Below are 13,619 nucleotides of genomic sequence, written 5' to 3' on the forward strand. Positions count from 1 at the left end.
TAGCAAACCAAATCCAACAATACACTGAAAAAAAAAAAATTTCACAATCAAGTGGGGTTTATTCCCGTGTTGCAATGGTGGTTCAATATTTGCAAATCAATCACTATGATACATCGTATCAACAAGAGAAAGGATAAAAACCATATGATCATTTCAACAGACACAGAAAAAACATCTGACAAAGTACAACGTCCATTCATGATGAAAGGCCTCAACAAAGTAGGTTTTGAGAGAACACACTCCAACATAATAACGGCCATGTGTGAAAAACTCACACCTAACATCATCCCTAATGGGAAAAACAGAGCTTTTTCTTGGCAGTTAGAAACAAAACAGGGATGTCCACTCTCACAACTTTTATTAACATAATACTGGAAGTCCTAGCCCTAGCAATCAGACAAAAAAAGGAATAAAGGGCAACCAGATTGGTAAAGAAGAAGTAAAATTTCTCCTATTTGCAGATGACATGATGCTACACATAGAAAACCCTAAAGACTCCACCAAAAAGCTACCAGAACTGATAAACTAATTCACTAAGGTCGCAGTATACAAAATCAATGTATAGAAACCCATTGCATTTCTACACACCAATAATGAAGCAGCAGAATGGGAAATTAAGAAAACAATCCCATTTATAATTATGCCAAAAATAATAAAATACCTAGGAATAAACTCAACCAGGGAGGTGAAAGGTCTGTACTCTGAAAATTTTAAAACACCGAAGAAAGAAATTGAAGATAATGCAAACAGATGGAAAGATATTACATGCTCACGGATTTAAAAAACGAGTATTGTTAAAATGTTTATACTACCCCAAGCAATTTAATGCAATCCCTATAAAATACCAACAGCATTTTTCAAGGAACTAGAATAAACAATCCTAAAATTTAAATGGAACCACAATGACCTTGAATAGCCAAAGCAAATTTGAAAAAGAAAAACAAACCTGGAGGTATCACAATTCCAGATTTTAAGATACATTACAAAGCTACAGCAGTCAAAAAAGTATCATTACTGCCACAAAAACAGACACACAAATCAACAGAACAGAATAGAAAACCCAGAAATAAACCCACAATTATATGGTCAATTAATCTTCAACAAAGGAGGCAAGAATATGCAATGGGAAAAGATGGTGTTGGGAAAACTGGACCACTTTCTTATACCACACACAAAAATAAACTCAAAATGGATTGAGGACCTAACTGTGAGACCTGAAACCACAAAAATCCCAGAAGAGAGCAAAGACAGTAATTTTTCTGACATCAGCTGCACCAACTTTTTCTAGATAATGTCTCCTGAGACAAGAGAAGCAAGCAAAAATTAAGTATTGGGACTTTATTAGAATAAAAAGCTTCTGCACAGTGAAGGAACCAATCAACAAAACAAAAAGATAACTGACTGATTGGGAGAAGGTATTTACAAATGACACATCCCAAGAAAGAGTCAGTATCTAACATATATAAAGAACTTCTAAAACTCAATGTCCCAGAGACAAATAATCTGATTAGAGACAGGCAGAAGAAATGAAGAGACATTTCTCCAAAGAAGACATCCAGATGGCCAGCAGACACATGAAAAGATGCTCAACATCCCTCATCATCAGAGAAATTAAAATCAAAACCACAGTGAGATACCATCTCACACCTGTCAGAATAGCTAAAATCAAAAAGACAAGAAACAAGTGTTGGTGAGGATGTGGAGAAAAAGGAACCCTCATGCACTATTGGTGGGAATGCAAACTGGTGTGGCCACTGTGGAAGACAGTATGGAGGGTCCTCAAAAAATTAAAAATAGAAATACCATATGATCCAATAATCACACTACTGGGTACTTACCCAAAGAATATGAGAGCACTAATTCAAAGGGATATAAGCACCCATTTATTGCAGCATTATTTACAATAGCCAAACTTTGGAGGCAGCCTAAGGATCCACTGACTGATGAATGGATAAAGATATGATGTATGTATGTATGTATGTATGTATGTATGTATCTAGGAATATTATACCATAAAAAAGAATGAAACCTTGTCATTTGCAATGAAATGGATGGAGCTAGATAGTGTTATGCTAAGTGAAATAAATCAGATAAAGACAAATACCATATAATTTCACTCACACATGGAATTAAAAAAAATAATAAAACAAATGAGCAAAGAAAAAAGAGAGAGAGAGACAAACCAAGACACAGACTCTTAACTATGGAAGACAAACTAATGGTCACCAGAGGGAGGTGGGCTGGGGAGATGGGTGAAATAGTGATGGGGATTAAGAGGGGCACTTGTTGTGATGAGCACTGGTGATTAAAACTTAAAAAAAAAAAAAAAAAAGCTCATGGAGAAAATTAAATGTTTCATATTTTGACTAATCAGAACAGAGTTATAAAATAATGTCAATGTCAAAATTATTTTTATGGTAAAAAAGTTTTATTTCTGTTGTCAAAAAAAATACAAAACTATTCAGTGATTTAAATTAAAAAAACAAAACACAATGGAATTAGGTGAATGAAACATCAACTCCTCCCAGTCACTGGGGGTACCTGCAATTATGTGGATGCTGTAGCACCTGTGTTGGAAATGATCTAGGAGCCATGGTAGTCTGGTATTGATGCTGGCGGCTAAGGCGAGCACAGGCTTTGGAGTCAAAACCTATTTGGTCTGAGGCAAACTCTGCCACCACTGGTTGTGTGTTTATCTTTGCACTCACTTGCCAGTCCACGACCTTCCCTGCCCCCCACATTATCTTTTTTTTTTTTTTTTAAGATTTTATTTATTTATTTGACAGACAGAGATCACAACTAGGCAGAGAGGCAGGCAGATAGAGAGAGAGGAGGAAGCAGGCTCCCTGCTGAGCAGACAGCCCGATGCGGGGCTCGATCCCAGGACCCTGAGATCATGACCCAAGCCGAAGGCAGAGGCTTTAACCCACTGAGCCACCCAGGCGCCCCCCCCCCAACATTATCTTTTGCACCAGTGAGCTTCCCCTACCATCTTCAGTGAGCTAGGCTCAGAATCTGAACATTTTGGACTCATTCTCACTATGCTATTCTCCAAGCACAATCTCTCCATGTTTGATTCCTGGCTCCCACACTAAACAAGCTGTGTGAGCTTTGGTGAGTCATTTAACCACTCTGATTTTCAGTCTTACCTACGACAATGGACATAATAATGTACCCATCTCATAGGACTGTTGTATTAAACAACTCACATGTACACAGCTCAGAGCGGTATTCACTAAGGGTTAGCTATTCTTGTTAATGTTCTCCTCCAACTCTACAACACAGAGGGGCCTGCCCAGGGTTTAGGACTTCTAACAGCCTACAAAAGAGAAGTCATGTGAAGGGAAGCAAGTGGCAGCTCTCATTTCAGGGACACAATAAACTGTAAGGATAGTCTACTGAATGAAAAAGCTGTTAGGAAAAAAATGTTATTTTCAGTCCAAGACAAATAAAATTCTCTAATGCTGTTTTCTGTTTGAGGAAACACAGAAAATTTTAAATTCTTTGAATATATTTTCTAAGAGATTTGTTAATTTCCTCACCGACTCAAAAGAAAATGCATAAGAGGGGCACCTGGGTGGCTCAGTGGTTTAAGCCACTGCCTTCGGCTCAGGTCATGATCTCAGGGTTCTGGGATCGAGTCCCGCATCAGGCTCTCTGCTCGGCAGGGAGCCTGCCTCCCTCTCACTCTCTCTGCCTGCCTCTCTGCCTACTTGTGATCTCTCTCTCTGTCAATTAAATATCTTTAAAAAAAAAAAAAAGAAAATGTGTAAGAGGATTATTTATAAGAAATTAAAGATTTTAACATACTTGTTACATCTTATCCACTAAGTAAGAAGGGTGATGTGCTCTAATTATTTAAGCAAGCATTAATAAATCTTTGCATCTAAGGAAGAAAACACACCTCGGCATCGAAGAACATGTGTAGGATTTGCAGTCCACAGCTTCTGCGGTCCTCGTCGGCGGCCACTTCGTATTCTGCCTGACGGTAGAGATGAGAACAAAGGAAAATAGTAGTGGAGCTTCTTCACTGACTTCACAGGGTTTCAGATCCTCTGAAATACGGAATTGGCTGGGTGCCCTAAGAACCAAAGAGTAGCTCTAACTGATCTGATACTGACCGAGTGTCTGCAGCTCTTCTTTGGGAAACTAATGGCAAGGAAGGGAAAAGACCGTTAAGGGTGAACAATGCAGTAAAGCAACACATTCCACAGTGCTCTCTGTCATATTACACTTTCAGCTCTTAAATGTGGTCAAATAGAACCAAATAAACAGCTTGCATTGCTCTAGGCAACAGCATTTTAGAGATGTCCAAGAGACACGTGGCAGACCTGAGTGCAGATCTCCCAGAGAAGTCAGAGCTGGCGACGCACTCGAGGAGACGTCCCTGTGCAGGCGTCAGGTAGGGGACCGTAAGAGACGCTGCTACCACATAGGCCAGAAGCCAAAGGAAGGGTCAAGGCAGAACCTGATCAATATCTAAACCTCTACAGAGGATAAGCAAGGAAGAAACTGAAAAGAAACGAGAGAAAGGCTGAGTAGCGATCATAAAAGCCTGGCTAAGAGAATTTCAAGCAGAGACTGCTCCACAATGTCAACAGACTTGGAGACTCAGGCACAAGGAGGCCTCAGGGAAGCCACTGGATCCTGCAGCTCGGGGCTGAGAAGAGCAGTGAAGCTAATAGCCAGACGGCCTTGGAGAGATTAGTGAGGAAACCAAGACCAAAGGAAGTTCATGTACTGAACACAGAAAGCCCTTGTGGGCAGGAGTCAGACCTCGTACTTGATTCTGCCTCCTCCATGGGCCCAGCCTGGGAGCCAGGGCTGTCAGGCCGTGACCCAGTCAGAGCTAGCTTCCTGTTCTGTGTTCAAGGGCACTGTACTAACCTCGACTAGTAACTCAACCCCGCTGACTTAGAGAACCTTCCAGCTTACGTTCTGGACGCTGGATGGCATGCAATCAACAGAAAAGAAAGCACTGGGATTTTGTGAGGGTCTTTCCACATGCCAGCGTGTTAAGAACAATGTCCAGGTGTTCAAATACTCATCTAGTCATTGCTGGGCTCCTACTTGTAGGTGTGATTAATGTCTTTACCAGGTGACTTTAAGTAAAGGAGATTATTTTAGAGAATCTGGTGGGCCTGATTCAATCAGTTGAAAGGCATTAAAACCAGAGCTGAGGCTTCCTGAAGGAATGCTGCCTGAGGAAAGCAGCTTCACTCCATTTTGGGAGGATTGCCTCCTGTCCTATATATTTAAGACTCTCCTAGCCAGACCTCACAGTCATGTAAGCCAATTCCTTGCAATAAACCTCTTAATAGGGGCACCTGGGTGGCTCAGTCACTAGGCATCTGCCTTCAGCTCAGGTCATGATCTTGGGGTCCTGGGGTCGAGCCCCATGTGGGGCTCTCGGCTCAGTAGAAAGCCTGCTTCTCCCTCTCCCACTCCCACAACTTGTGTTCTGTCAAATAAATAAACAAAAACTTAAAAAAAAAACAACTTAATAAATCTCTCCTATTGGTTGTTTCTCTCACTGAACACTAATTGCCAAAGATGCCATTAATTCAGTCAACAAACACTAAGCGGTAAAGAGCGAACAATCACACTGGGTGCCAGGAGGGAACTAGGCAAGATGGCAAGATGCCATCTCTCCACTGCCTAAGCTCCAAGAACCCGCAGTCACCTACCACAAGGACAGTCCAAGCAGCACGTACGGTACAAGTGGCATAACAAGGCGTTCTTCATTAACTCACACAGCTGCCATCAAAAACAACACAAAACCAAACAGAACCCGTCATTGCAGTCAACTGGTGGTCACCTAACCATTAATAGGTCTCATGTCACTATCAGAAGACCCAAACCATGGGGCGCCTGGGTGGCTCAGTGGGTTAAAGCCTCTGCCTTTGGCTCGGGACATGGTCCCAGGGTCCTGGGATCAAGCCCGGCATCAGGCTCTCTGCTCGGCGGGAGGCCTGCTTCCTCCTCTCTCTCTCTCTGCCTGCTCTCCACCTACTTGAGATCTCTGCCTGTCAAATAAGTAAATAAAATCTTTTTTAAAAAAATATCCAAACCTGGAGGAACTTTAACAATACAGTTTGGCCATTTTGAAATATAGAGCTGGAGGTTCCTAAATTCTTAAAATACAGCAGCTTGGAAAATAGAACCCAATACACTAAGACATTATCTACATTCTACTCCTGGAAATGACAAGGCCTGTCCCACTACACCAGAGTTCTAGCTTAAATTTAAAAAAACAAAAACAAAAACAAAAAAAACCTCCTTTCAAAGCTTTGTCTTATTCTAGTAAAGACACCAGGAAGGAAAGGGCTGGGGAGCTGCATGGAGGATAGGCAAGACCCTCAAATGTCCTTCTGAAAGAATACAGGCATACCTCATTTAATTGCGCTTTGCTTTGTTGCCCTTTACAGACAATGCACTTCTTTACAAATCGAAGGTCTGTAACAATGCTCTGGCCAAGAAGTCTATTGGTGCCATTTTTCCAGGAGCATTTGTTTATGTCCTGTCTCTGTGTCATAATTTGGAAATTCTCCCAATATTTTAAACTTTTTCATTATTATTATGTTCACCTTGGTGATCTGTGATCAGTGATTTTTGATGTTCCTTTTAACTGTTTTGGGGCTACCTGAGCTGCACTCATATAAGGCAGTAAATTAAATAAATATTATGCGTGTTCTGACTGCTCTGCTGACCAGCCCTTCCCCTCTCTTTCCCTCTCCTCAGGCCTCCCCATTCACCAACACACAATATCGCAATTAGGCCAGTTAATAATCCTATGATGGCCTCTAGGGGTGCCTAGGTGGCTCAGTCAGTTCTGCCTTCGGCTCGGGTTGTGATCCCAGGGTCCTGGGATGGAGTCCCACAGGCTCAAGGGAGTCTCCTTCTTCCTCTGCCCCTCCCCTCTTAATGCTCATGCCCTCTCTCTCTCTCTCATATATAAAATTAAAAAAAAAAAAAACCCTATACTGTGTTCAAGTGAAAGGAAGAGTCAATCGATGTTGCAAACTTCCATCTTGTTTTATTTTAAGAAACTGCCACAGACACTCCAACCTTCAGCAACCCCTACCCTGACCAGCCAGCAGCCGTCAACATCCAGGCAGGACCCTCCACCAGCAAAAGAGATGATGCCTTGCTGAAAGGTCGGAGCATGGTTAGCATTTTCTAGCAACAGAGTGTTTTTTTAAGATTAATGTTATTGTACAGTTAATAGACTATAGTATAGTGTAGACATAACTTTTATATGCAATGGGAAACAAAACATTTATTTGACATGCTTCATTGCGATATTCACTTCATTGCCTTGGTCTGGACATAGACCCTCAATATCTGAGTGTGCCTGCACTGACCACAGGACGGAAGGCAGACCATTTGCTTCCAGACTCCAGCTGACCTCAGTTAACTGAAAGTACAGAAAGCAAAAACCGCAGATACGGAGATGTATCATGTAAAGACTTCCATACCGAGGTAACACGTCACCAAAAAACCAGTTTTTCTACTCTTACTGTCATTGCCAAGGTCTACTGAACTTAGAGAGACCTAATTTTTCAGATCTAGTCTGTTAATTTTCAAAAGCACAAGACTGGGTAGTTCAACACGGAGCTAAATTGCTTACCACTGCATCCAGGAATTCAATGCATCCCTTTAGATCTTGCTGTGTATCACAGAATTGCCTGAAGAGAAGTCTTCCTATTGGTTGCTTGTCACAAAGACTGCTATAATCCTTTTCTAGGTGAGGGAAGGAGATAAGAAATAAACCAATATGATCATTACAATTCAGAAAGTTTTTTCTGAACTGCTATTTTCACCTAATTTAAAAAAAAGGTCAAAAATAGTATTTGTGGGTGTTTTTTTTTTTTTAACTACTCGTTTGTTTACTAATGTAGATTGGGTCATCATTAATGTTTATAAAATCTGGACAGAGCCAAAGGAGCTGGAAGAATTGATAAAGAGGGGCGCCTGTGAAGCTCAGTGGGTTAAAGCCTCTGCCTTGGGTCAGGTCATGATCCCAGGGTCCTGGGATGGAGCCCGCATCGGGCTCTCTGCTCAGCAGGGAGCCTACTTCCTCCTCTCTCTCTCTGCCTGCCTCTCCACCTACTTTTGATCTCTCTCTGTCAAATAAATAAATAAAATCTTAAAAAAAAAAAAAAGAACTGATGAAGAAAGGTGTGTGACTCATAATTGGAAATATCCCTGTTGCTCTCCAAAAGGAATTACACAGGGGAGCAGTACTCCTGGGGAACTGAGCAGTCAAGGTCACAGCAGAGAGGAGAAGGGCAGAGAAGAGATCTGGCTCCATCCTCCCATAGGTCTGTCCCCACCCCACAGTGTGTTTGGCCCAAACTGCAGGTATGTGAAATACACCACAGGAATGTACTTAAGTACGTTTTTAGAAACCCTTTTCCATTTTGCTACACTTTTACCAGTTACAAACCTTACATATGCCTAATTATTTTAAAACAGCTCTTGAGGGCGCCTGGGTGGCTCAGTGGGTTGGGCCGCTGCCTTCGGCTCAGGTCGTGATCTCAGGGTCCTGGGATCGAGTCCCGCATCGGGCTTTCTGCTCAGTGGCAAGCCTGCTTCCCTCTCTCTCTCTCTGCCTGCCTCTCTGTCTACTTGTGATCTCTCTCTCTGTCAAATAAATTAAAAAAAAAAAAAAAAAAAAAAAAAAATTTAAAAAAAAAATTTTAAAACAGCTCTTGGGATTTTTTTTTCTTTTCAGTGGGGTAATGTGTTATAAACCTTAACCTTATCACACACACTGATATTGTTTTGAGAACAAGGCACTAATATTTAGTCAAAATATCAAGAGGGCTATAACACAGAAATGTTATGTTCAAAATAGGTTAATTTAAACAGCAAGAAAATCAGTTGCTCTTTTACCAGTATTGAAGTACTCCTATAGTGGCTGTAAAGCTTAAGAATTAAATAAAAATTAATGAAAAGTAAGGAAGCCATAACAAACTGCTCAATTAAAGGGTTTACCCATGCCAAGTAGTTCTAAGACTCTAAATAATTCTACTTTAGGTGGCTGAGACTCTAAATGAAAAAGTATAGGCAAGGAGAGAAATACATTGGTTGCCAGTGCACAATCGCTTGTTTCAGCTAACAACAATTTTGCAAAATATCTACCACCCACTTTGTCCAATTTTACTAGCACATTTTATTTTAGGGATACTATATTTAAAAAAAAAAAAAGACACAGGCAGCGAAAAAGTTACATTTTTATAATACTGAGAGTTTTTAACACTTTCTTCCCAAATTCAAGGGTTCAGGGATGTTCCTAGTTCCAGCTAAGGATTGCAAATGGAGCATAGTCTGCCTGCTTTTTCTCCTGGGTTCCTACGAATATGACCAAAAATTCAAACAAAAACCAAAGCCACAACAAAAAGAATGAAACCCAACATGGAAAACGAATACAGGGTATCAACAGGAGTCCAAAATTTGTGGATAATCTGGAAGAAAGTTGCTCCATTGGATTTGTTGAAGAACCCTCAGTTTCAACCCTACAGACAGTCGGGACTTCCTAAGGGAGCCCCGCCCACACGCCCCTAGCCCAGAGCGGGAGCCCCGCCCACTCGCTAGAGCAGGGAGGGAGGGGGCGGGGCCGGGCGGGGCCGGGCGGAGGGGGGGGCCGGGGGCGGGGCCAGAGGCTTGGGGAGCTGTCCCAGTCCTGATCAGAATGACTGGCTAGGTGCCTAAGATTTAGAGGCCCCACGAAACGCTACACATAACCACTGACAGCTGACCCACATCCAGGGGCAGCCCGGTGATACTCCCAACAGTAAGGAGAAACCAGGAAACCTCTGAGAAGGAGTCAAACGTTAGCTACTAGACCTAAAGCATCAGCGACACTGTACTAACACAGCCAGAAACTAGTACACCAATGTTTTCAAAGTTCAGGGGTCAAGGGAGGTGGAAATATTCAATATTCTGTAACTATCAAACAAGAAGTCAAAAAAGGGACATTTTACAAAATTTAAGAACTCAAAACTTTACCTTCCATTCACCCTATATAAAAAAAGAATTACAAAAAAAATTACTTATGGAGTTTTAATAATAAAACAAAAGAAACTTAAAAAAATAGAAACCAAAAATGACAAACAGTGGGTATAATACAGAAGAAGCAAAGAAATACAGAAAAATAAATAACCCTATCAAAATATTGGGAATACTATCCTTGGCAAAGTGTGATCAGTGCAGAATAGTTTCCTTTTATTGGCTCCAACCATACTTGCTCATTTCCAGATCATATATACTTATGGAATGATATGGAATATAATTATAATATGTACTACTGTACCATATTTTAATTCTTAAAATAGTCTGTGAACCAAGAGATATAGAAGGTAAGTGAAAGACCCAACAAGTATGGCTGAAAAAGAGAACTCGGGGAAGCAAAATAGAGAGGCAAATGAAGCTTTACAAAACAGCAGAAAAAGAAAAAAAGACTGAGATTGTATTTTCCACAAGCCTTGATATCATACCAAGGACTTCCCTCTACCCTAGAAGGAACAGAGATGAGTGTAACAATTAGTGGTGACAATTCTTCACGTGTGTCAGGTACTATTTTGAGTACTTTCTATGTATCATTTCATGGACTCTTCACAAGAGTAAGTTTAGCATCTTAAGGAAAGCAGAGGCCTTTTGGGAAGTGTTTGCTCCTGAGAGCTACCTAGGTCCCAGGAAAGTGGAGGCGAAGTGGGGCAAGGGGACCAACCATGAGTAAGAGGAGCTGGACAAGAACAAAGGCAGCAGAGTGGGAAGAGAGAAGCCAATTCTCTGGTAACAAAAGAATTTCAGAAGGCAACTCACTCAACTTCTGTCAAGTCTCCCCCTTAACAGTGAGGACATGATGACAGGAACCACAGGAGCCCTACTCTCAAGGAACCCATCCTTTACTGAGGGGACAATGAGGAAGCTGATGGGGTAAACAGGTAGAAGGCAGTACCCTTCATGGAGATGAGAACCTGTGAGCAGAACAGTCCCAGACTCTGGTTCATATAGTGGGCACCAAGGTCTGTATGGTGTAGGCAGCACTGGGGAAATTGAGATCATTCGCTGGTAGAGAAACAGGAAGAGAGGCCAGTTGCGCCCCATGAGCAGAGGAAGGGGCTGCAAAGCAGGTGGCCAGAGTTACATAAAGGGGGTGGGAGACCCCTTTGAGACACCTGGGTTGAGGAATTGCTCCACAGTCCAGGAGATCTGGGGAAAAGGACGCCATAGCAGGGGGTCAGGAGGGAACAGCCTGGCCAGGGAGAAAACAGTGTACTCCAAATTAACCCGGCTTATTTGGCAAACCAAATGTCTGAAGTTTGAGTTTATTTGGGATGTATGGAGTGGGGGTAGCTGAGGGTATATTTTAGTTTGTTTTGAATTTTGTATTTATATCATCCTCAGATACTAAAAAATATTTGCTTATTAGAGATGGATTCCATTCAAGCTTTCCAGATTTATTTCTTGATCACCCTTAATTTCATCCAGAACTCTTAAATGGCTAAATCTGAGTCCTTACCTGTAAAGGAAGGTACAAATCTTAATTTAGGTGCAAGCAGCAAGAATGTAAGATTATTTGTGCATTTTAAGTCTATATCCTAAAGCTCAGATACTATGTAAATTTCTATCATAACTGTAAATGATCTCTTGAGTAAATGATCACATGATGTAAGCCACATTTTCTGAAAGATCTTTAAAAACAGAAACATAGGTTAAGAGTCCCTTAGGTTTTTCCAGAAGGAAGCAGGGTGAAATCAAAGAGCATGAGGAGGTCTGAGACAAGACCAGGCCACATGGCACACACCTCACACTCCTCTGGAAAATGAGACCATTGCCCTGCCCCCACAGCACCAGATGAAGGAAATGAAGGGCCTCAGCACACCACCTGATTGAGAAGGCCCAATCAACAGGAGTCTGGCCCTAGGGACAAGATGGTCCTGTGGTGTGATGGGAAGACAACGGGGACATTCAGACTGGACACAGCACTGATACAGGCACCTCACGAGAAAACCTCTCATGTTACCCAGTCCGGTTTTTTTTAGATTGGCTCAGGTACAAGAACAAAAATGGTGCATGGTTCAAAAACACCCTAATTCCAAAGTCTTCCACTTATATTTGGGTGGTGGGAATATAGGTCAAGATTTACTCAGTAAAGTCCTTTAATTATTTCAAAATATTTCATGACACATACAATCTCCTCCATCCTATAGCAACTTCAAATTTTCACACTGATGACATTAACAGAATCTTAGAGCAATGACAGCAACATCACGGAACCTATACGAAGTAATATAATCAGGGAATTTTAAAAATGTTTCTCTAAATCAATCTTTAAAAATCTGACATTTAGGGGCAACTAGGTGGCCCAGTGGGTTAAGTCTCTGCCTTTGGCTCAAGTCAGGATCTCAGGGCCTGGGATCGAGCCCCACATTGGGCTCTCTGCTCAGCAGGGAGCCTGCTTCCCTCTCTCTTTTCCTGCTGTTCTGCCTACTTGTGATCTCTCTCTCTCTCTCTCTGTCAAATAAATAAATAATTTTTTTAAATAAAAAATAAAAATCTGACATTTAAATAATCACAAAAACTTTAAATCTCTTGCTTTTTTACCTTATCTGCCTCACAATTCTATTAATGATTTCACTTTTCCAAGCATAAGATTTCTTATCTTACTAAAATTAAATACTATACACCAGAGAAATGTGTCACAAAATACATCTCAGAAGCAGCAGACAGCCTCCTTCTGTCTTCCCATCAGAGGCCCTGGTCCTGCAGGAACCAGAAGACCCAGCTTCTTTTGATCCCTCAGAGACTACACAGTGAACCATCTACTGTTCCAGCCATGAGTGAGCAGAATGGAGGGAGAGAGAGAGGCCTTGTCCCACAGGGAATTTGGGCCATGGGGAAGCTGGAGCTCTGCCACAGTGGTCAGGGAGAAGGAGCACAGAAGCCATCTGGGCCTGGAATGCACAGTGAACCAGAGTCCAAGTCCACTCCTGAGAGGCACTCTCCTGATGGGCTGAGTTGGAAGGGGAACCAGCTAGTCAAGAGACTGCTGTTTCTAAATGCACCAAATTCCAAGACAAGGATGAGCCATTTACCAGAAGCTTTCTCTCTTATTTTCAAAGTGATTCTCCTTTAGAAAGGACACTAACTCAAAGTTTTATAGCTCATGGATTCTCCAGCATCCACAAATTTAGGACAATCAGAGGATAAAAATCAGAAAAACCCAAAATATGCTTACTACCACACTAGATCAAATGTACATGTAAACTAGTAAAATAAAGATCTGCTTACGAAGTAGAGGGTACCTAGGTGGGAACATTCTTTCATTCGGGGGAAGTCTGCTTGTACATCTGCCTGACGCAACTCCAGCTGAGGTCACCAATTTATTCATTCCTTCATTCGTTCATTTAACAAAACTGTGGCTGAGCACTAGAGATGGAAACAAAGACCCTGACCTTGAGGGCAAAACCAGCGGCTGCTCAACCTCTCTGCTGCATACCCATCTGCCTGGATCCATCCTAGTCTGCCGGTCTCTTGACCCCTCCACTTCCCAGACTGCATACAGACCCATCCGCCTGCTCCTCCTTGGTGTGCTTCGCCTGAGCCAC

General features: G+C 41.9%; 1 protein-coding gene across 4 annotated transcripts in view; it reads right to left on the reverse strand.

The window, feature by feature from the left end:
* The window catches only part of GRK4 (G protein-coupled receptor kinase 4), a 100,798-nt gene that overhangs the window by 58,937 nt on the left and 28,242 nt on the right, over window positions 1-13,619 (reverse strand). The window contains exons 1-2 of one of the 4 annotated variants that reach the window (XM_045993435.1): window positions 7,631-7,682; window positions 3,905-3,978 (exon numbers count right to left, since the gene is read on the reverse strand). In XM_045993435.1, coding sequence (XP_045849391.1) covers window positions 3,905-3,922 — 18 coding nt within the window. In that variant the 5' untranslated portion in view covers window positions 3,923-3,978; window positions 7,631-7,682. Of the gene's footprint in view, window positions 1-3,904; window positions 3,983-7,630; window positions 7,744-13,619 lie in introns of those variants that run through there. The other 3 variants (XM_045993415.1, XM_045993425.1, XM_045993446.1) reach the window with 3 other exon arrangements.

This window comes from Meles meles, chromosome 2, assembly GCF_922984935.1.
Source record: "Meles meles chromosome 2, mMelMel3.1 paternal haplotype, whole genome shotgun sequence".
NCBI lineage: Eukaryota > Metazoa > Chordata > Mammalia > Carnivora > Mustelidae > Meles > Meles meles.